Here is a 24843-nt window from a genome sequence, read left to right on the forward strand (position 1 = left end):
AACCATCAGGGCGGCACAAGAAGCCAAGCAGCCCTTCGGGAAGCAAGCAGCATCCTAGAATGGGCGGAACACAACGTTCCTGCTCTATCGGCGGTCCACATACCGGGGGTCGACAATTGGATAGCGGACTATCTGAGCAGAGACACGATAGATCACGGAGAGTGGAGCCTTCATCAGGAAGTTTTCCAACTCTTGGTGGAGAGATGGGGACTTCCAGACATCGACCTGATGGCGTCCTGAAGCAATCGAAAGGTTCCACGCTTTGTGGCAAGAAGCCTAGATCCTCTGGCTTACGCAGTAGACGCTCTAGTGATCCCTTGGCACTTCTCCATGGCGTACATATTCCCACCCCTGGCACTGCTACCAAAGGTCATCAAGAAGATAAAAAGAGAAGGAACTCAAACAATTCTGGTGGCACCGTTCTGGCCAAGGAGAGCGTGGTTCGCAGACTTGGTACAGCTGGCGTCGGGCGAACCATTTCATCTGCCTCAGAGGGAAGATCTCCTGACTCAGGGTCCCATCGTTCACCCGAGTTCTCATCAGTGGGCTTTAACGGCGTGGCTCTTGAGGCCCTAGTCCTCAAAAGAGCTGGAGCTCCTGCCGAGGCCCTACCCACCATGCTTCGGGCACGAAAACCTGTTTCAGCAAAAGCCTACCACAGTGTATGGAAGACATTCATCATGTGGTGTGAGGACAGAGGGTTGGATCCTCAGAAGGCCAAAGAAGCTGACGTCCTCTCTTTCCTGCAGGAAGGCTTAACGAAAGGCCTGGCGGTTAGTTCACTGAAGGTTCAAGTTTCAGCACTGTCTGTCCTGCTCCAGAAGCGACTAGCACTCAGGAGTCATATCAAAACTTTCCTTCAAGGCGCTACGAGGTTGGTGCCTCCGTATCGTTGTCCTGTACCTCCCTGGGATCTTAACCTAGTTCGCTCCGTTCTTCAGGAGGATCCTTACGAACCCATTGACTCTACCTCTCTCTACTCTGACTGAAAAGGTGGTTTTCCTCTTGGCCGTCACATCGGCTAGAAGGGTGTCGGAACTGGCGGCGCTTTCCTGCAAGCAACCATTCACCATCATACACAAGGACAAGGTAGTGCTCAGGCCTACTCCGGACTTTCTACCTAAAGTAGTTTCGGAATTCCACCTGAACCAAGATCTCGTTGTACCCTCCTTATGTCCGGATCCCAAGCATCCTATTGAGTGTAAACTGCACAATTTGGACGTTGTTCGCGCTATCACTTCATACTTGCAGGCCGCCAAGAGTGTTCGGAGGACTGATGCTCTCTTTATCATTCCTACGGGGCCTAAATGCGGTTCCAAGGCCGCCAAGACAACGATCGCTAAGTGGATCCGTACTACGATCACTCGGGCTTATGCCCTGAAGGGGAAGCCACCTCCACTCAAGGTGAGGGCTCACTCCACCCGCTCTCTCAGCACGTCTTGGGCAGTCCGACACCAAGCTTCGGCGGAACAAGTTTGCAGAGCGGCCACCTGGACGTCCCTTCATACCTTCACGCGCTTCTACAGGCTACACACACTAGTTTCAGCCAAGGCCAGCTTCGGGAGGAAGGTGTTACAGACTGTAATTGGTTGAACGCCTTTTGGGGTACGCAGTGTCCCGCCCTCTGGGTTGCTTTGGGACATCCCCATGGTGCCTGTGTCCCCCAATTAGGCAAGAGAAAGAGAGATTTTTGTACTTACTGTTAAATCTTTTTCTCTTGTCCTATATTGGGGGACACAGGCCTTCCCTCCCTGTTCTGACACTGTTAACTGACTAATGTTATATACTTGTTATTACAGTTCATATTTTAGTGGATGATTCCGATATTTTGCTAAAGTTTTCGGTTTTAAGGGGGTTTCCAACTTCCTCTTCTGTTTTGGGTCATTATGCTCCTTCTTCGGTCGAAACTGAGGTTGTTAGGAGGAGACGGGGATGAAACCCAGAGCAGGAGGAGGAGTCAACTTTTAACAACTTAGTGTCCAATCTCCTGCTGCAGGATCTTCATCCCCATGGTGCCTGGGTCCCCCAATATAGGACAAGAGAAAAAGATTTAACGGTAAGTACAAAAATCTCTTTTATATCTTTTTTTTTTTTTATTAAAAAGTCAGCACATATAAGTCACATCTCTTAACACGCGCAGCGTGTTACAATGAATAAACCATGATTTACAAGAAGTAGAGGCAGAGTGTAGATACATTATACAGAGATATTTCCATTCATAATTAACATAAACTACAATACCATTTGGCTTCTTTATCCATAATAAAACAATTTACTACGCAATCCAACTAATCTGACCATTGATTACATTTTTTTTTAAATTTTTTATTTGAACCTCTAGATTTATATATTAGATTTTCTAATGCATTTAGATGATTAACCTCTGAGAGCCATTGTGCATATGTGGGAGGCAACTGATCCTTCCATTTCCTGGTTATCAACTTTTTCCCAATAAATAAGCATTCACTAGCCAGCATGCATTGGTATTTAGTGTAGTGCTCTTTTAATCTGACATATAGCAAGCAAGCTTGAGACGTTCAAGGAATTTCTCCCTCCAAAATTTAGTCTAATTTATCAGGATTTTGGTCCAGTACAAAGTTAAAGCAGAACACTCCCAAACCATGTGAAGCAAGGTGGTATTTTCATCTTGGCACCTGGGGCATTCAGATGAGGTCCCCGGGAAAATTTTATGTAATTTAGCAGGTGTATAATATGCCATATGCACAAAAAATATTTGTAAAATCCGGTCTCTGTAGTTAAGAGAGGCCCGAGACAGGGATTCCAGAAGCTCATCCCATTAATCATCATCACTCCCCTTCCCATTTTTCTCTCAGTTTATCCAATGGCTTTTGGTAAATAGTTTGTCATGTAAAGCAGCATACAAATTTGTATGGCCTTTGGAGGAGCCAACCATAATACTATCCAACATCGTGTGCTGCGATAACTGGATAGCCGCCCTATTATGTTGCGCTGACAGAGATCTTTGTACTTGTATATAGTGGAGCCATTGATTGTTAGGGAGAGAGAAATCCTTCCTAAGACTTGCGAAGCTAACCATTTCACCCTGCCTCCAGACATCTCCAATTGTGCAAATGTTGCAATTTACCCACTTCAGATTCTTCCCTAATCACTCAATACCAGGAAACCAGTGATTGCACCAAAGTGGGGTTTGAGGAGGATGACCACTGAATTGAAAAATCTGAGCTGCTTTGAGCCAAACTTGGCAGGCATGTTGAATAACAATGTTGTAATATGCCAATTTAGAGGGTAACCACTGCAATGGGGTAAGGGGAGTGGCTATTAATTGCTGCTGTAATAACAACGCTTGATGATGCGCATCTTTCACCCAGGAGGCTAGATGGCTCAGTTGTGCCGCAAGATAATACAAATATATATTTAGGAGGGCAATTCCGCCTTTGTCTTTATCCCTAGTTAAGTTTGAAAGTCAAATTCTAGGCAAACATGGCCTGTGGGGAACGGCCCCAGTCTCCTAAATATATTAGTGTCGTCTGAGTATAATTGTATGCGTTCTTCCCACTGACCAATCTGCCACCCCTGAAATGTAGGGCTAGATCTAATTCCCTTCACAAAGGGCTCCATAGCCAACGCAAAAAGGAGCGGCGAAAGAGGGCAGCCCTGGCGTGTACCACGCTTCAAAAAGAAGGCAGCAGATTGGGTTCCATTTACTATTAGGGATGCCCATATTAAATTGTTTAAGTGCTGCCCAGGATTATGGCCACTCCACTGTGTCAAACGCTTTAGTTATAAGTGCCACAACTGACCTCTGTCCCTTTTTATCATGAGAAGTAGCTAAATTTAGATACAGCCGCCTAAGGTTCAAAGCAGTAGATTTGCCAGGCATAAAGCCAGTTTGATCATCTGCAATAATTACATTTAAGGTCTTGCTCATTCTAGCAGAAAGAATTTTAGCTAAAATCAGCCGAAAGCAGTAAAATAGGGCGATAAGCATCCATCTGCGCTGGGTTTTTATCAGCAGAACTATAGATGCTTCATAAATAGAAGCTGGGAGAGTACCATCTTTCTGTGCTTGTTGTATGGTCTTAAGAAAATAAGGAGCTAACACTTCCTTGTAACGCTTATAAAAATTGATTGGAAGACCATCAGGCCCTGGTGTTTTTTTAGTAGGAAATGAGTCTGGCTTCCAGTACCTCAGCTAAGGTGATATCCATGTCTAACTGCCCCTTATAGTCTTGAGGAAGTCTGGGCAACTCCAGAGCCCCTAAATAATCAGCTATTTCCTCGTCTGTAACCATTGTTTTGGATTGGTATCACGGAATGTAATAGTCGGTTAAACTAGCAGCAATGTATTCAGGACTTGTGTGCTGCAGACCTGAGGAGTCCATAATTTCAGTTGTGTCCTTTTATATCTACTCATGTGCCTTTTCTGTAACTAGCTGCACCATTGACTGGAAAAAGGGCAAGAATGTTACTGTGAAAACCATCAAGAAAAAGCAGAAGCACAAGGGGCGTGGGACAGTTCGGACTATAACCAAACATGTGCCAAACGATTCCTTCTTTAACTTCTTTAGCCCTGTGAAAGGTAATCCGCAACCTGGGTTCCATCTGTCTTTTTCTTTGGAACTTGGCTTTCTGAAATCTGTCTGCCTTTCTGTAAGGCTCCCTTGTGTTTTCCCCTTTTTATTTACACTCTGCTCTCTCTCATTCCTGCAGTGTCTGGGGACAGCGAAGAAATGGTGAGTGGCACAGAACTCTGTAACGACAGCTAATTGCTGCACTTAACACTATACTGCAGTATTTTCTATCCATGTGCTGACTGGGGTATTTTAGTAAGTATTCCAGCTGGGGTTCTCAACATATTTTCCAGCACGTTTATTTCCTGTGCACATATTAGTGATGTTCCCGGCAAGATTTATCCCAATGAATATGCTAGAGAAGGATTCAAATGAAGTATAGGCATGGAAAGATTCCCTTTCATGTGTTTCAAGGCTGTCTTTGTTTTATAGATGTTGTAAAACCCTTTAAACTTAACTTTAAAACAAAAAAAAGTATAGACATAATGCAATTGCACTCCTAAGTTATTTGTTGCACTCCTGTTTAACAAAAACCAGTTATAGGCTGTGCCAGTACATTTGCTGAACACCAGTCTGGAAGTCCTATCTCTGGCCTCTCTGCATAAGCATGGCTAGCACTTTGTCTTCTTACCCTCAGGATGAAGATACAGAAAATTCTTTAGCCGCTGATTTTGAACTTGGACACTTCTTCCGGGAAAGGGTGGTCCCCCGAGCTGTTCTGTATTTCACGGGTGAAGCTATTGAAGATGAAGATAGCGTATGTACAAATGTTACTCTGTCAGTGTTTACTAACCCTTAGATAGAGAAGTCTGTCACCCGTACTTCATTGAAGGGAAATCTTCCCTTACACCATCATGCCCCATCATCCCTCCATCACAGATCTGTTTGTCTCAGAATTTGAAAGGCATTGTGGGAACTGAAGTCTTGGAAACTTGGAAAGTCCATACTGTTACATTAAGTGTTTTTTTGCTCAGTAAGATACCAGACTATATGCAAATCAGTCATTTGCAATAAATACCTGATCTCTTAATGTAAGCACTGGATTTTGTAATATTGAACAAGCATCCAAGTACCAGTAGCCTTCCCTTATTGATGTATCTGATGTGTGCTCACAGCCAGTCCTCATGCCTGTCCCCAGCAGCTCAGTCTACTAAGGGTTAATTGTTCATATGAACCAGATAGGACCACAGAGGGCAGCTTTGTCCCTAGGCATTCATTATTTCAGCTTGATAGACTGAATGCACAGGCAGGAATGCACAGGCTGAATCCTGTGTTCCTTTTTGTTTCTTGTAGTTTGAAGAGGGAGAGGAAGGAGAAGAGGAGGTAAGAAATTATTTATCCTTATATATCCAAGTTCTTTTTGACGTTGACTTTGACGTTGACGTTTGCCACTGACTGAATTTTTCTCTTGGAAAATGTAGGAAATGGAAGGTGAAGAGGAGGGAGAGGATGAAGAGGAGGAGTCTGGAAATAATAAGGTAAGTCTGTTTTTCTGCTAAGATTCCAGTTCCTTGATGTGCACCACGCATTATAATTCATTGCACTGGACTTATCTGTTGAGCTAGGGCTCCCTGTGCTACTTATTTATTGTACATAGGAGACCTGGGAAGTTGTAAGAGTGAGTGTATGGGGGACATGAAGGAGGCAGGAAATAAAGGGACCAAAAATGGAAGGGAAGCAGACCGTGGAAGCAGTTGAAAATGGGAAGACTAGTTAGGGAGATGAGAGGCAGTGGGGAAAAAAGTGAAAGATAATAAGTAGTAATTATTACAGCAGAAATCTGCATTTATGGTTCGCCAGGGACTGCAAAAAAAATAAACGTAGGCCCCTGGCCTTGATGAAGCCTCCAATGAATAAATACTGTACAGGCATGGTGTTGGCTGCATGGTAAGAGAAATAAATGGACAATCTGCCTTATGACCCATGTAGTTTGCATTTCACTTGAGTCATGGAATCCGCTGTCTCCTATTATGGCAGTTCATTGGCAAAAACCTACCAAGAGAGATTTTGTGTTTAGATAAGTTTTGCATAAATGAGTAAATTTTCCCTTCCTTTGGTGATCCTTTTTGTAACCTTTTAGTGGTGGGAAACATTAAATGGGCAGTATACATATATATATATAGTGAATAAAGTATCCCCTCTTGTAAATTATAAGGATATTATAAGTTACCGAGGCGTTTCATGACCATACAAAAACACGAGGCCGAAGGCCAAGTGTTTTTATACAGGTCATGGAACTCCGAGGTAACTTCTAATATCCTCATATTTTGCAACAGGGGGTACTTTATTTATTATAATACATTCAGTGAGTCATGTGACAGAAATGACATCACTACTCACCGTTTATAACTGATGACATCAGTACTCACTGTTTATAAGGATATAATTTACCAGATATTCATGGCTTTTGTGTATTATATATACATACACACACACACACACACACACACACACACACACACACACACACACACACACACACACACACACACACACACACACACACACACACACACACACACTATACAATTTGCTTTAATATGAGTGCAATAAAGAGGACTGAAAATGTATTTTGCCTCCTTTTTATTATTTTGCCTCCTTTTTATTTAAAAAAAAATCATAATTTCCCTTTTGATGATGATTCAGCACAAGCCCAATGCATTGCACTCGTGTTGTATTGTTCTGTTGTATGTTTTCAACTAATTTTGAGGTACTTATGCAACACAGTATTGTTCTGTATCTGTAAATTCCCTCTGCATAGTAATGACCATGATAATAAGGAGTTCTTCTCTCTACTCCTAATTGTACTATTAAGGTAATGTGTAATGCAGCCTAGACTATTCGCTGCTCTGTGCTAAAGCAACAGAAGAGAGTACTAATACCTACATACTCTAATCTAGTACTGCCTTGTCATCTGCTTTTGGGTAAACGCTCACTGCTCACCAACACGAGAGAGAGGGTTAGACTATTCATCTACTTCATTGGCTTCATTGTAATTGTATCTGAAGAATTGATGGATTTGGCTTCTGGATAAATTCTTGTTTCTGTCTCTAGAATCTGTGAGCTGAAATCATTTGCTTTGAATCTTCTCCCATGTTGTCCTTCCATTGACATCCTATTGATGGTTTCCATTTTCTTCCATTTAGGTGTAATTTTTAATTCTCTAGTGCTTGCCATTCATAGAGTTCTAGGTAAGGTGGATTCCACTCATCATCATTTCTTAGCAATTGCCTCTGTGCCTGCACATGTATGTACATGTTCCTTTTGGGGTTTGCATCTAAAGATACTTCCTGTTCCTCATCTCGAATTTATTAGGGAGGAAATTGTTACTGGGAGACATTATGAGACAAAAAGGTGTATTTTCTGCAAAGCAGGGCCAGGTTTTACCTCTTTCAGCTGCTGTTCAGAAGCTTTGTTGCATTGCTTCATCCATGTGTCACTGTGCAAGGCTTCCACTAGGTGGTGCTCTGTCCCACTGCAGTACTGTAAAATAATGCCTTCTTTTGTATTTAGGCCAGGCAATGGCCTCCTCATTTTAACCTTGTGCAGCAAATGTATCCCATGTGGTCAGTACTTTTCAACACTCGCTGCTGCTATAATAGGGACACCCACTGACAGCAATTCACCTTAAAAGCAGAATGTGATTCCTTATTGTCAGATTGGAGGAGCAGAATGAAAAAGCTCTTGCTATAAAAGGCAATAATTACATTTATGAATGCAAAGTTTCCTTCTAGAGGTGCAGTCAACCACCGACTGACCCTAACATGGGCCCCATCTAGCCGCCTCCTAATAAACCCCAGCATGTTCTGTGGGCATGTCTGCTCTATTGTAATAGATTTGTATAGTGATTCCCCAAATCCATCATTCTTGGATTTAACTGATCTCTTCAAAAAAACATTTTGAATATTGAACCCATATTTGCATAATACATCATCAACCAACTCAAAGCTAGATCAACTTTGTGGAATTAGTTGGATTCAGTTGGCCGCTGCTTCTAGGTCACATAACAAATTAAATGTTTGTTTTATTGTCTTGAAATGGTTATTTTATGCAAAGTACAAAAAAAGTACATCTTATTTTAATAATGAAAGCAGCAGTCACCATGGGGCTTATCCTGCATTTGGCATAATCACATTGTTGAAATTCATGGCTACTAATGATGGCGCCTATTGATTACTGACAGCCCCTAATGATTACTGGCGGCCCCTAATGATTATTGACTGCCCCAATTGCTGGGACCCCCTAATGATTACTGGTGACCCCTAATAATTACTGCCGACCCCTAATGATTTCTGGTGGCCCCTGTGCAGTGAAGAAGGGAGGGGGAGCTATGGAAGGTAGTGGTAGGGGCTTTTTTTTACTTTAAGAGGAGGAGTCTAGCAAATACTTTTTGTAGTTTGAGACAAATGTAACAAATAATGTCAAATGGGAATTAAAAATGGTAATGTTCCCCAAAAAGAATCAATTGCTCCTCTGCTGTTACTGTCTGTCCTCTGACTCCATCCACTCATTAGTGCAGATTTGTGCAGCCATCATTTGAGTGCATTTGGGCAGTGGATGCCGAGGCCCTCCAGCCACATGGGTACATAAAGTTGATGATGAACTTTCAGCCATTGATAAATACACTTCTACAAATCCAACGGGCTTGAACAGACAGCAGGGGAATTTTACTGTGGTGAACCCTAATTTCACACTTTTAGAAAGCTGCCCTTCAGGGTTAGTGACTGAATCGGTGGGTGCATGGTGGGATCTTAAATATTTTACTCCCCTAGCATTTCACTTTACTTGTCCTTTAATGCCTTGTGGAAGGGAGTTTACAAATACAGCAATGACCTCTGTTGTTAACACTGATATATATATATATATATATATTTGTGAATAAAGTACCCCCTATTGTAAAATATAAGGATATTATAAGTTACCGAGGAGTTTCATGACCATATAAAAACACAAGGCCGAAGACGGAGTGTTTTTATACAGGTCATGAAACTCCTCGGTAACTTATAATATCCTTATATTTTGCAACTGGGGGTACTTTATTAATTATAATACACAAGTTTCAGTGAGTCATGTGACAGAAATGACATCAGAACTCACAGTTTATAAGGATATAATTTGCAGGATATTCATATGTGTGTGATATTTAAGTATTTATGTGTGGGTGTCTTGATATAGATGTTTATTTTATTTGTGTGTGTCTGATATACATATATATGGGTATGTATGTGTTTGTGTGTCTGATATAGATATGTGTGTGTGTGTGTGTAAAAATATATATGTGTAAAAATATATATATATATATTGTGACAGTGAGCTATTAGCCAAGCTTTACTATGTTTTCTTTGTCTTCTGCAGAAAGAACCGCCCCAGCCTGCTGAATGCAAACAGCAATGATGCAAGAACCTTGAATGTGTGGGCCTGATGGAAAAGAGGAGGTCTCTTTCCAATTCTTTACCTAAAGTGCTGCTGAGCGTGGTACAGACACAAGTGTGCCCTCCCAGTTGTACCCCAACACTCCGCATTAGTGCCAAGCTGGATGGGCCTGGCAATCTCTGCATTAGGAACAGGCAGCCTTGGGCATATGAGTTGTGAGAGTTGTAGTTTTGCATGAGCTTGCCTGCCCAAGGTCCCCTCTCCCTGGTGTCCCAAACAGAAGCCAGCTCCTCTAGCAGGCAGAACCCCCTTGCATGGTGTTGTTATGGCAACTTTCAGTTGGTAAGGCTCAAGATGTTTTGTTTTTGCTTCACTTTTAGCTTTGTTTAAAAAATAATGTTAACTAAGAACTGTTTGAAAAGGCAAGTTATATGTAAGCACAGTCTGGCCTAATTTTACTTATATTTATGGTTTTCTCTTCATTTAGAATGTTCTTTCTGCCCTAAAATTTCCACTCAATATGTGCCTACCAGAAGGGACAATATACCCACGTGGAAGCAAATACACACAGTTCATTAAAGGGGCGACTCTTAACCTGTATTCAACATGAGCCAAATAAATGCCACTTGTGTTGAAGATTTATAATGCCAAAAATATATCTAAATTTTCCTATTTTCTTTCTAATATAAAGCACTTCTTAAAATGTGTATTGTTTCCCCCTAAACTAGCTCCTCTTACCTTGCAATATATTCAACTGAAGATAATGAGCTCTTTTAAAAACAAACCCTTAACCTACATTTTTTTTGATAGGCTTTGAGATTAGGAGCGGCTCATTATACCTAGGGGGTATTCACAAAAGTGGAGGAAGCATTTTTTGGTGTTAAAAGCAGTGTAAAGACAATCTCCTTATACACATACAGAAATCCGCCAAAATACTGACTTTTTATGGGGTTTTTTTTTTATAAAACAACATTTTAACACCTAAAAGTGGGTTAACTGGAGACTGAAGGAAACAATGCAGAGCTCACACAGGGGGAAGAGTTACACTGAATGTTACTTCATTTAAAAAATGTTGGGAGAAAATGTCATTAAAAATTACATTTTCTTCTCAGTTTTGCAGTTAACAAACAAATTCACAAAAGTGTCTGTAACTGTTCCTAATTACACCAGAATATAAAAAGTGTTGGTTGAATCGTTATTTTGGCAGATTTGTTTGCCAATACGGAGATTATATTTACACCAATTTTAACACCACTTTTACATCAAAACTCTGCTTCCTCCACTTTTATAACCCCCCCCCTTTGAGTTGTATCTGAATACACTTAAACAATACACCACAGGTGTCTATGTTTAATGACATCCCAATAACTTAGGTCCCTCCTACTTGTCACTGAGAAATAGGGGATAAACTAAGTTTCAATCTTTACCCAGAACAATCAGGGTTTACCACCCCTTTCATTGTCTGTGATGCCTGTGCTCTAAATTATAATACATATGGTAATATTTATGTGACAAATTTAAACAAATTTAAACAAAAATGCCCATATTTAATTTATATATTATCCCTTTAAGGCACTGTTTTTTTTCCTTTAAGACTCATATTTATTTTTACAACTGTGCTGAAATGCTGGGCTATTTATTGTCACTGTCCCCACTCTCTTACGTGCACTTAGGGTGTTAATAAAGAAATATCTGGTCAATTGTGTACTTTATTTTCATTTACGCACACCCCAGCACCCTGTTGTGTGCGTGACACCCCCTTCCTTACTGTGCAAGGGTCAGTGATTCACTCACTAGCCTTCATTATATCACCAGCAGATTATGCAGAACTGGCATCTGTATAGTTCACAGATCAAGGAAACTCTGGCCCAGTTCTCTGTTGCTGTTCTTAGTACGTGTATTTAGCTGGAAGGGAGAAGTTCCCCCCTTTGTATTTAATCCCTTTGCATATTTCTTTGTGTAAGTGGGAAAATAGCGTGACTAATTCTTCCTTTTCTTTCCGATGTGGAATGAATAACATGCAAAGACTTCTAATTCTCCATGAACTGTAACCTCCCCATTCTTGTGTCTGAGAGCCTCAAGCAAATGCTATTGTTATGTCAGCAAATGGGTCACTCCGAAGTTTAGAGAGAGCTGAGAAAACTGAGTCACGCAAGCTGCTGCAGCAGAATCTAAATGTGCAGTAAAGGCATCAGTTCCAACCTAAATATGAAGTATGGGCCTCAGTACCAACATTAATATGAAGAATGGGTCTCCGTACCAACCTCAATATGAAGTACAGGCCTCAGTGCCAACTTAAATATTAAGCACGGGCCTCAGTGCCAACCTAAATATGAAGTGGCAACCTAAATATAAAGTACAGACCTCAGTGCCAACATTAGTATGAAGTACGGGCCTTCATACCTACCGAAATGTGAAGTATGGGCCTCAGTACCAACATTAATATAAAGTATGGACCTCGGTGCCAACCTAAATATAAAGTACAGGCCACAGTGCCAACATTAGTATGAAGTACGGGCCTTCATACCTACCGAAATGTGAAGTATGGGTCTCAGTGCCAACATTAATATGAAGTACAGACAAATACAAGAGGTCCTCTGCACTCAACCCATTATCAATATATTTAAGACAGACATTTTTTGCATACAGTTCCTGAAAAATGCCTTACCCTTGAAACAAAACAGGGATTGTTTGTCCATGTATTGCAATATATTTAAGATGGCCAACTAAGTTATCCCTTATCTGGCCAGTCCTACACTCAATTTTCATCTGATTCAATAAGAATTCTATTGCTTTATTATACATTTTACACAGGGACTGTTTTACCTGCAACTAACTTGCTGCTTTCAAAGTAAAAATTCAAAAAGGGTTTCCGTTCTCAGCCTCAAAACTATGGGCCAGTTAGTCTGACATCAGTGGTAGGAAAGGGTTATTAAGGGTTAAAATACTGGACTTCATAGCAAATCATAATACTATGAGTTTGTGCCGCATGTTTTTATGCTTAATAGATCTTTCCAGACTAACTTAATTTCCTTTTATGAGAAGGTGAGCAGGGACCTTGATTCTGGGATGGCAGTGGATGTGATTTACTTAGACTTTGCTGAAGCATTTGATACAGTGCCACACAGAAGGTTACTGGTTAATTTAAGGAATGTGGACTGGAACATAGTATTTGTACCTAAATAGAGAACTGGCTAAAAGTTAGACTATAAAGAATGGTGGTAAATGCAAGGTTATGCAATTTGGCAGAAGAAATATAAATACAAGTTATACACTAAATGGCAGTGTGTTGGGAGTTTCCATAACTGTAAGGATCTATTGGGTTTTGTGGATAACCGGTGTCTAATTCCAGGCAGTGTCATTTTGTGGCCACTAAATGAGCTGGAGAGAGTGCAGAGACTAAGTGTAACTAGACTGGTTAGAGGGACGAAAGAGTTAAATTATGTCTGTCATGAGTGTGGTTGTTTTCTCTGGAAAAAAAGACACTTGAGAGGGTACATGATTAGACTTTTTACCCATAAAGAGTATCACTACACCAGAGCCCTCCCCCCCCCCCCCACTTCAGACTAGGAAAAGAACTTTCATTTAAAAAAACAAGAGTAGGTGGTTCACAGTGAGGTTGTGGAATGCACTGCCGGGTGATGTTGTGATGGCTGATTCTGTTAATGCCTTTAAGAATGGCTTGGATGATTTCTTGGACAGACATAATATCAAAGGCTATTGTGATACTAAACTCTATAGTTAGTATAGATGGGTATATATAATTTTTGTGATGGTATTGTTTAACTATGTAACAATATATTTAAGGATTTGTTGTAGATGAACAGACCCCCTTATGACTATGAGTCAGGAATTGGTATAATGACAATGGCTACTTTGTGCTACACAAGTGACTGCATGGTAATTTCTGTACTTTCCCAGGCATGGGGTGAGACACACCTTTCTCCACCCTGTGTGAGTGTGTTACACGACTGTTACATCATGTGCATTCCTCCCTTTGCTTCCTCATTCCACACTGACCCGATTCCTATCTTACCTGCTCCAGATCTTGGCCAGGGGGTGCTGGCCTCACTTACAACCTGGGAAGGCCCAATTGGACTTATTGAATCTCAGACTACTTTCTATATCCAGTCTTCTGTTCCTTAGCCGTGAAATTGCCTCTGATCCACAATTTTATACTCAAAGCAATTTCTTGGTTTGGTTCTTGACACATAGACAATATATAAAACTCCGCAACTTATGCAAATGTAGACTTTGCTAATTAAAACTGGGATGCCTCTGTGGGTGACAGAATTTCCCTTGATTGTTCTGTTACACTGAGCACACTGTTAAATGATCACTTCCCCTCAATTACTGATCTTACACATCCCTGTCTATGTCTGCCTCCGTTTTTTAATAACCAGGTTACTATAGCCGGCCTTATTAGTATGAAAAGATGGGAAGTTCCGCAAACATCTGTCTCTTTTTTTATTTCATGCACTGCTGGTTCTGATGCTTAAAAAAATTAGCAGATGAACAAAAATGTGAAGAAGGCATTGTGTGAACTGGAGATGTGGGCACAGGAGATCTGGCTTCTGCTACATTGTTTTTTCATATTACTGGGTGGAGTTCCCCTTTAAACTGTCGGAGCAGGCGTTAAATTAAAGCTCACGGGTAGAGATCTGTCTTGATGTGTTTTGGGTTTGAGATGAAGCTGAAGGAAAGAATATTCTCTCTCTCTGTAGCAAAAGCCCCAACATGCTAGTCAGGTACATTGTCCCTTATAGAGAACTGGATCCAGTGCCACAGATGAACGTTGAGCTGAAAGCCAATAAGAGAACCATTTAGGGGAACGTTGAGTATAAATGGGGGGTGGGGGAAGAATTGGGAAAGTCTGGGATCAAAACACATTTCTCTCTCCCCTGTATGGAAAGTTCTCTAAACACTGAGCACTGATTCTATATCAAGTATAAACAGGGATAAACATCCGCAGGAAACATTTTTGTTTGTAGCAATAACACAGAAACAACGTCATCGCTGGGACTGGGCCCCTTCCACTTGTAACTCTGCACAAGCACCCCAGAATGACACCCTATAACAAGGACCCCAGCCCCTTTGCACTTTCTTCACACCCAGTAACCCTTTCATTATAATATCAAATGAGATACAAGAGATACTTTTAAGTAAAACTTCCAACACCATGGGGCCACAGAACTGAGCTTGGAGCAAAATATCTAGGACAATCCATGTAATGTACTCCACTATAGAATACTAGTGGGGCAATGTCATAAAAGGAACTAATTTTGCACAGGCGCTGTAATCCACAGCAACCAATCAGCAGTTAGCACTTACTGGTCACCTGTAGGGAGCGGGGATGCAGGCAACTCCGTTACTCTAAAAGCAAAGGAACTTTCCACTGCACCCTGGACTAAACTGCACCACTAAGTGACTTTCTAATGCGCTCCAGATACTTTTAAAGGAGGCATATAGGATAAATGAAAAAACCCTAATTTTGTAGGCAATTATACAGTAGGTAATATGAAAAAAACCCTAATTTTGTAGGTAATTATAGGTAATATATGGTGTTGCTTTTACATGGTGCTGAAATTAAGATTATTTTAAAAAATAGCCCCTTTATTGGAGCTCCCTATAGCTGTTCTCTGGTCCCTGTCTGTGTTTCAAATGAGGGGTGGGCGTGTCCTAATGGTCCCTGTCAGAAGCAGAGTAAGAGGGGAACAGACAATCACAGCCCTGCAGTCACACAAGCACAGTCAGGCCTCAGTTCCCTATCAGGTCCTGCTAGCTGCTGATTGGTTCCTGGCAGTGAGCTGAGAGCTGCCGGTTCCCCTGCACAGGCTGGGAATTCAGGGAGCAGGAAGTGGAAGGGAGGGTTTTTACAGAAATATTCAATAAACCAGACCGAAACAATACTTTTTAAAGCACATTTCTTCTATATCTAAATGAGTATAACGCACTGGTACATTCTTATTTTTTACACATAATGTTTCCTTTAAATAAGAGGAATTTTGGCACCTGTTGGTGGAGATTGACCTTATCTGCTTGCCCATTGCTCTGGCTCTATAAGTCGGCATTTCTGCTGCACAACCAAAATTTAGGAGACTCCACCCAGATCTTCTTGTAGTTTCTCTTGGGTGTATAACACGGACTGCTCTGGTGACACATTTTATTTTAATGGAAAATTTAAGATTAATTTATACATATATGCACCTTTTCTATATTATTTCTGCACAGTTAATGTTTGAGTGCTGGAACACTGAAATCTATCTTTATTTTCTTCCATAAAATACATTGTATTGTTTTCCCACTCTCGGTAACCTTTGGTTGTGACCATTGCGTAAAATTATTTGTGACCCACCCAGTAGAGGAACTGTGGATTGAATCAGCAACAGAAAAGATCAAGGGAAGACTATTTCCTTTAAGCTTTTTCTGTTTGCACCTGGGGAAACTTGATACCTGTTATTAAATATAGCGTTAATCTATAAAACAATATTCTGTATTTTTGTTTGGGCCTGAATTTGCGATCCTTTCTGGATAAAATGGGCAGTAGCTGAGATTCTCTCCATGGCTTGTTCAGTGTTTCGTAGCACGACGGGCTGGTGACTCACTACATAAACAGCCATCATTAAGTTACACCCAAGTCAATGACTCACATGAGAATATCACAAATGCTTATGTGTCCCCAGCCACAATGTAGATTGGAGACTTGGCTGCTCTTTCATTAGGAGACTTCCCAGTGCTCAACTGATTTATGATTTTCTTGGCCAATCTGTGGTGTGGGGGTGGCTGGTTCTCATGGACTCATGGGTGGGTGCACAGCTCAATTACGTCATTTCTTCTATAAATAAGTCATGTGACATGTTGGGTGTACAGCTGGGTATAGGGTCTTGTTTTGTTTCCAGCAGTGTCCAAAGCAAAGGGACCACATGAACTTTGTGTGGGGAAGCCCCCCGCCAAGATATTTTTATCATACATAATAGGTAGGTGGAGGTGAAGGGATACTTATAAAGTAGATGTGGACTCTTGGTTGGGGTAACATAGCAATATATTAAGGTATCCTATTGGGTTTGAGAACAGAGGCTGATAATTATATATCCACTTATATTTGCCGGAATAGTAAAACTACAGATATTCAAGTGCCTCATATTCTGAACAAACAATGAATTTGTTTCAGCTTTATCCCCACCTGTTCCACTCAACCCATAGAATGGGTTGGATGTGCCGCAATGTTTGTCCAAGACGCTCTCTCAGCATTAGTAATGTATATATATATTTGTTCTGGGAGACAGAGCTGCTTTTTAATGAGTTAGGATAATAGGTAACCATAGGGTGCAGCCAGCTCACAGCACAGTAGCTTTGTAACTTCACATGGAAGGTTAAAAGTCAGATCCGGTTTGTATTGTGTTAGTAACTAGTGTAACTAGTGCATTTACTATACCATGACACTATATATATATATATATATATACATATATATATATAGATATATATATAGATATATATATTTAGTTCAAGAGGACCCGCACTCCTTGGTTAGTAAACCAAAAATATCTTTATTTTTCAAACTTGTGCATCCGTTTCGACCCACATTAGGGCCTTTATCAAGGTCCTTGATAAAGGCCCTAATGTGGGTCGAAACGTTGGATGCACAAGTTTGAAAAACAAAGATATTTTTGGTTCACTAACCAAAGAGTGCGGGTCCTCTTGAACTTTACATTAATACTTTGACCCTGCACCCACGCTTATGGAAGACTGGTTCAGAGTGCAAGCGTCTGATTCAGTTTTTATATATAACTCACTGGTACTCTGGCTCATTTGCTGAAACATTATCCAATGAATTTGGAAAAATAAACAACTTAGCATCTTACTCTCTAGCTCATTTACACAAACATTGTTGCCAATTAATGACATATATTAATTTCACTATTTTAACAGCTATTGTCAGGGTAGATCACTCATTAGTACAGCGGAGGTGCAGAGAATTGCCTCTCCTTATTTGTCAAATCCATTTTGGATGAAAATGCAATTTTACAAGTTCCTGGATTGACTTTGTACCCCAAGTGTTAGTTGAGCTGTGTCTGTGCCAATTGAGCTGTATCAGGAAGAGAATTATACAACTTCACAGCTCTCTTCATAAAAATATTTTTTTTTTGTACCCTAACACGAACCACCTTTCTTCTCATGTGATGCCTCCTGAAAAAACTACAGGTTAATAAGGCCCCAGAAGCTGAAGTTTTGTGCAGACATAGAATAAAAGAGCAGGAGTGCCTAGAAGGTCACTTTTATGGTGTCTTCCTAATCCCACCACTAGCAGAACATTTGAGGCAGAAGGACAATCTTGATGCCAAACATTTCCGATCAAAGGTGTTACCGTCATGAGCTTTCAAAGTCCAACTTCCCCGTGAGTCACAGACTTATCTCCGTTAGATGTTAGTGATTATCTTATTCACACACACTGCTCATATCCTGACAGTCAATCATTTACCCATCAAACACATTCTATTTCTAGAAAAGGCAATATATCTGATGTCATGTGGCTGCAAGACAAAGGGCACAATTTTCATTTCATTTTTTCTTTGATACTGAACCAGCATTTTTATGGGAGTAAAGCTGGCCATAGATGCAAATATCCGATCGTTCGAATCCTTGAGCGATCGGACTTCCCCATCTCCCAAACCTGCCACTAGCCATTCAGATCAAAGTTTTACCATTCAGATCAAATTAAGTAGTTAAGAACAGATCAGCCAATGTTCTGCCCCTGACAGCAATCGTACGATAATTATGTCCGACAAAGCTAGTGACAGTCTCCCACTGCAATACACGCAGAGATATTATCGGCAGCCGACAGAAATTTTCTAACCTGTCTGATCGACTAAACGACCTATCTCCGCCGGACAAAAATGTCGAGACTCACACGGTCCGAAAATCGTACGAATCGAGGATCTTTGCGTCTATGGCCAGCTGTAGATGAGCTGAGGAAAAGGCAGAAGTGTAAATGCTGGGGCGCTGGGCCTACAATTCACTACATAATCTCTTATATTCTTTTCTCTGATGGGTACACATAAGTTAGGATTGAATTGGTACTAATCATCCTGCAAGGCAAATCAGAGGTTACAGAAACAGTAAAGGCAATGTTTTCAGGTTATTTATCTGGTCAGGGCAGTAAGCATGATCAGATCAGATGCCAATTATTCTCATGGAGAGTGCTGATGTTATTATTATATGCCCCTAGGCTTCCACAGCAACCAATATGATCAGAGCACTTCACATGCCTCCCTACCTATAAGAAGTTGTCAACATGGTAGCCTTTTCTATGAAGAGCAGTTGTAGCGCAGTGGCAAGGAGCTTCTCTAATGATGTAGAGAGCAATGTTTCTGTGTTAGAGAATCAGCCCACAGGGACTATGAGCAGTCAAGAAACCTTAGTGTAGAGAGGAAAAGAATTCTTGCTTTACCCAGTGAGACAATGAAGTCCAATCGACCTTGTGGTTCTCACTGATTTAGGGCTCATCATTTTTCAAGCATGCAGCCGCAGGGGAGTGCAGGAACAAGTGTAAGCAATACTCCTGATAGGGCCTGCACTGACACAGGTGCATGTTAGCGCCAAACAGGTGGAACACAACACAACCTGCAGTTGGCGCTTACATGCATTTGTGTTAGTACGGGGCCATTTAAATCAATAGGCTGCATTTCTTCCTGCGCTTCCCTGCGGCTGAACTCTTTAAAACTGATCACTGGGGAGCCCACTGAGAAACAAAAGTGTGAACAAGCCCTTATAGTTATTGCTGGAAGCTGATTGTGCCTGATTGGCCACTAAAAATGTATCACTGGTGGCCAATATTTGCCTGTGTGTGGAGACCACAGAGGTATCAGAGGTCCAATATAACCAATGTTCTGTCTTTGAAGGATGTGTGATTTCAAGGGTCCGAGCCCCCTTTGCACAAATTCGCATGTGACCCTTGACATGAGCAAAACTGAGGTAACCCATGACCCCCTCTAAAAAATTGTGGGAGACCCATGATGGGAGATAATTGAAGTTCACCACATACAGTATGAGCATTCTGTGATCCCCGCAGTATTGAACAGAGACGCCAGTGAGAATGGGGATTCTTTTTGCTACTGACAATGACCGGCAGAACAACTCTAGACTGGTTACATTTCATGCAGAAATAAAGATCAAGTTTCAGAGGAGAAGAGAGAAGGCGTGGGAGAAGGAAGCAAATTCCTGCAGGGGACATGTCCTTACATGCACAGGCTACCGGATCCTAGAGCCTATAACTCTCAATAGGAAGTATTGTGTCGCTCTCTGGGCACAAGCTCAGGAATCTGTTTAATTCCTTATTCACTGTCCCTTCAGCCAGTACTGTACCTCACAGTCACAATGAAATACCCTCATAAACAACACTACTAATGCCCATATGGGTGTTTTGATATAGACACGTGTGTGATCAGAAGCTAAGGTAAGATTAGGGTAAGGTAGAATATTACCCAGAATTCCTAGTTGTGAAGGGAGCTCTGGGTGCCATGCGATTAAATAAAGGATGGGATATAAATAAGGAAAGACATGAGGGTATAAGTGGGCACATCTCTTACCCTATCCATGCCCTGTAGACGCAGCTGCAGCTTTAGGCCCCAGTCACCATACAAACAGAAGGAATTGGAAGGAACCCTGGACCACTAATGGCAAATTTGCACAAAAGGCAAATCCAGGCAAGAAACCTGCACCCAAAACACAACGGCAGGCTTCAGTACAGGAATATAACATGGTGCTTTTTTATTTCCTTTTTTATGAAGTTTTGCTGATAAATGGTGCCTCTTCTTGTCTTTTAATTGCCAGTGATTTCTCACTCCAGGCTGCAGCCCATTCCCTTCCAACTGTGATTTGCACTTTGCAGGGATTGTGATTAATGAACATATGAGAGTCTCTTTGCATGTTACAATGTCTTCTGAGGCAGCTGTTACACCTTAATCCTAACCCTGTAACACTTCATTGTTCTCATAGGTTTTTCTGGTAGAGCCATTCAGGTATTCAGTCTCCATTCCTCCAGTTTGTGCTGGACTAGTGTTGGTTTCCAGTTTGGGGAGTGCCTGTATGAAAGAATTATAAATCAAGGGGGGGGGGGGTTTGTAATATGTTAAAAGAATTTTCCTGCTCTAGTGCCACTCTTTTGGTCTGTGATAATATCATGAAAAGCAAAACACTGGCCTCACTTTGAGACATACAGATCAGTATCTCAAGGTTTGGGGCAGGCCCGTACTGGCAATCTATGGGTTCTGGCAAATGCCAGAGGGGCTGCTGTATGGTTCCATAGAAAGTTACCATAGAGTGAGCTGGTTTGGGGCTGTTTGGGCTGGTAGGGGGCTGTTTGGGCTTCTGTGTACTTGGAATAGCAGGGCCTATTTTGACTCCCAGTCCAGGCCTGGTTTTGGATGCAGGAGTATAGAGGGGCCAGTGAGGTTCCTGACTGATGTACAATATCAATATATGTGTGAGATACAGATCATTATTCCAAGGTTTGGGGGTGCAGGAGTATAGAGAGGCCAGTAGGGTTCCTGACTGATGTAAAATATCAATATATGTGTGAGATACAGATCATTATCCCAAGGTTTGGGGGTGCAGGAGTATAGAGAGACCAGTGGGGTTTCCGAATGATGTACAATATCAATATATGTGTGAGATACAGATCATTATCCCAAGGTTTGGGGGTGCAGGAGTATAGAGGGACCGGTGGGGTTCCTGACTGATGTACAATATCAATATGTGTGAGATACAGATCATTATCCCAAGGTTTGGGGGTGCAGGAGTATAGAGGGGCCAGTGGGGTCCCTGACTGATGTACAATATCAATATATGTGTGAGATACAGATCATTATCCCAAGGTTTTGGGTGCAGGAGTATAGAGAGGCCAGTAGGGTTCCTGACTGATGTACAATATCAATGTGTGTGAGATACAGATCATTATCCCAAGGTTTGGGGGTGCAGGAGTATAGAGAGACCAGTGGGGTTCCCAACTGATGTACAATATCAATATATGTGTGAGATACAGATCATTATCCCAAGGTTTGGGGGTGCAGGAGTATAGAGAGACCAGTGGGGTTCCCGACTGATGTACAATATCAATATATGTGTGAGATACAGATCATTATCCCAAGGTTTGGGGGTGCAGGAGTATAGAGAGACCAGTGGGGTTCCCGACTGATTTATAATATCAATATGTGTGTGATACAGATCATTATCCCAAGGTTTGAGGGGCAGGAGTATAGAGGGTCCAGTGGGGTTCCCGACTGATGTACAATATCAATATGTCTGAGATACAGATCATTATCCCAAAGTTTGGGGGTACAGGAGTATAGAGGGGCCAGTGGGGTTCCTGACTGATGGACAATATCAATATATGTGTGAGTTACAGATCATTATCCCCAAGGTTTGGGGGTGCAGGAGTATAGAGGGACCAGTGGGGTTCTTGACTGATGTACAATATCAATATATGTGTGAGATACAGATCATTATCCCAAGGTTTGGGGGTGCAGGAGTATAGAGGGACCAGTGGAGTTCCCGACTGATGTACAATATCAATATGTGTGAGATACAGATCATTATCCCAAGGTTTGAGGGGCAGGAGTATATAGGGACCAGTGGGGTTCCCAACTGATGTATAATATCAATATGTGTGAGATACAGATCATTATCCCAAAGTTTGGGGGTACAGGAGTATAGAGGGGCCAGTGGGGTTCCTGACTGATGGACAATATCAATATATGTGTGAGATACAGATCATTATCCCCAAGGTTTGGGGGTGCAGGAGTATAGAGGGACCAGTGGGGTTCCAGACTGATGTACAATATCAATATATGTGTGAGATACAGATCATTATCCCAAGGTTTGGGGGTGCAGGAGTATAGAGGGACCAGTGGGGTTCCCAACTGATGTACAATATCAATATGTGTGAGATACAGATCATTATCACAAGGTTTGGGGGTGCAGGAGTATAGATTATATATTATCCAGTAATGGGGCTGCAGGCAGATATGATAAGGAAGTAGGTGCAGTGCGTGTGAATGAATGAGCAGAAGGCGTAAATGTGCTGTTAGGAGGGGCCCGGCATGTCTGTTGTTCCAGTTCTAGTGAATGGATGAAAGACCGTGGGGCAGTTAGTGGGTGAGTCTGTGAGTGACTCACCGCATTCCAGAGCCGTCACCAGGGGGAAGGGAGTGGGTTGGGAGCGGCAGGAGGTGAAATGATTTCTAACTTATCTTTTCATTCTGCCCAGTCACACAGGAGGAGGCAGCGGCAGCTCCAGGCAGTGGAAGGAGAGGCTTTAGCCCCCCGCCTAGAACCCACAAGGCATCTAGAACCTTAAGTAGAGCCCAGAATGAAAATGCAGCTGGGGCAGGTGATCATGGAGGGGGAGCTGGAAAAGCGCAGCGACAATCTACTTCAGTTCTGGAGAAAAAAGATGTGTGTCCTGACCAAAGAAAGTCTCAGTCTGTTCCCGGACGCACAGAAAAAGTCCAAGTGCAAAGAGCTGAAGTTCCAGAGCATCAAGAAACTGGACTGCGTGGAGCGGACTGACAAGTACATCTACTTCACTATCGTCACCACCAACAACAAAGAGATCGATTTCCGATGCCCGGACCAGAGCGCTTGGAATGCGGCGATCACTTTGGCGCTGATAGAATTTCAGAACAAGGCGGCCGTGCGGAGCTTCAGGTCCCAGCAGGGCACTGACACCAGGGTGGCACCGTGTGTGTGAGGCAGGTGAGGGCACACTCTTATCTTTTACCTCTGCGCAAGTTTCAGGGCGAGATAGGGCAGCCCCCACAAACCTTATTGCTACAGAAGTGCATTGGACTTTATTCTTATTATTTTAGCTTTCCTGCTGCTGTCACCCAAAGTGGGCTCTGATGGGGCACTAGAGATTTTATTCTAATTATATTCTATATCTCCTACACAAACTGACCTTACAGGGACCATATGGCAGCTCCTACTGTTACACTGGAGCCTATCTAGATAAATATAATATATGACAACCCTAAGCCAGTTTGCTGCTATCTGCCCCTTTACTTTACTCTTTCTCCTGATTGTGTGACATAAGACTTAATGCACTGACTACATTCCATGCCAAGTTGGGTTTTCTAAATATGTCCTTCTGTCTGTCTGTCAGGTTGAAATACTTTGCTATGGACCAAATGAGAAAGTGCTCTGGGGAGCAGCATGGCAGCACACGCAGCTTCTTCTCAAGGATAACAGAAGGAGTAAGTGAAGCATTTGCACTTGGTTGGCTGGAATGTGCTTTTATGGCTGCAGACTGGAACAACCGGCCAAACATTGGCCAAACCTACTATTGGACTATTTCATTTATTTATTAGTGGAAAGTATTCTGCAATTCAGACTGGATTTGTCCGGATAATTTATTATATGAAGCCTTATCGATGCATCTGTATTTATTCCTATGGCTTTCTCCTTTCAGATATATATTTTTATGTCATCTTGAATAATTATAAATATGTGTAATACTAATTAATTTATTAAAGTGACATTTTTATAAACTTTTCCCCACATGTCCTGTGTGTTTTACATGAGCAGAGTTGTACTATGTTAGCCAATGTTCAGAAAATTTGAGTACTTTTGTGGAATTATTCCTTGGCCAGTGATATATGAGACTTCTATGTTATACAACTTTTCATCCTGTATACTGTACAAGATGGATAATATACTATACTATAAATACTATACGCATACTCTTAATATACTGTAAACATACCCTTAATATACTATGAATATACCATTAATATACTGTACACATACATTCCATATACTGTACACATACCCTCCATATTCTGTACACATACCATTAATATACTGTATACATACGCTCCATATACTGTGCACATATCATTAATATACTGTACACATACCA

General features: G+C 41.6%; 2 protein-coding genes across 5 annotated transcripts in view; both read left to right on the top strand.

Moving 5' to 3' along the window:
* Window positions 1-11626, top strand: part of nap1l4.S (nucleosome assembly protein 1like 4 S homeolog) — a 33362-nt gene extending 21736 nt beyond the window's left edge. For 3 of the 4 annotated variants that reach the window (XM_018260392.2, XM_018260394.2, XM_018260396.1), the window contains 6 exons: window positions 4416-4561; window positions 4693-4715; window positions 5191-5310; window positions 5847-5876; window positions 5975-6031; window positions 9909-11626. In XM_018260392.2, the coding sequence (XP_018115881.1) occupies window positions 4416-4561; window positions 4693-4715; window positions 5191-5310; window positions 5847-5876; window positions 5975-6031; window positions 9909-9947 (415 nt within the window). In that variant the 3' untranslated portion in view covers window positions 9948-11626. Of the gene's footprint in view, window positions 1-4415; window positions 4562-4692; window positions 4716-5190; window positions 5311-5846; window positions 5877-5974; window positions 6032-7699; window positions 7745-9908 lie in introns of all 4 variants that reach the window. The other variant, XM_018260395.2, reaches the window with a different exon arrangement.
* An 11266-nt stretch (window positions 11627-22892) lies between these two features.
* Window positions 22893-24476, top strand: LOC108715330 (pleckstrin homology-like domain family A member 2). Its single transcript, XM_041561073.1, has 2 exons — window positions 22893-23681; window positions 24088-24476. Exon 1 carries the CDS (start codon window positions 23296-23298, stop codon window positions 23674-23676), a length of 381 nt encoding a protein of 126 aa, XP_041417007.1. The 5' UTR covers window positions 22893-23295; the 3' UTR covers window positions 23677-23681; window positions 24088-24476.
* Window positions 24477-24843: the final 367 nt, after the last annotated feature.

This window comes from Xenopus laevis, chromosome 4S, assembly GCF_017654675.1.
Source record: "Xenopus laevis strain J_2021 chromosome 4S, Xenopus_laevis_v10.1, whole genome shotgun sequence".
NCBI classification, from domain to species: Eukaryota; Metazoa; Chordata; class Amphibia; order Anura; family Pipidae; genus Xenopus; species Xenopus laevis.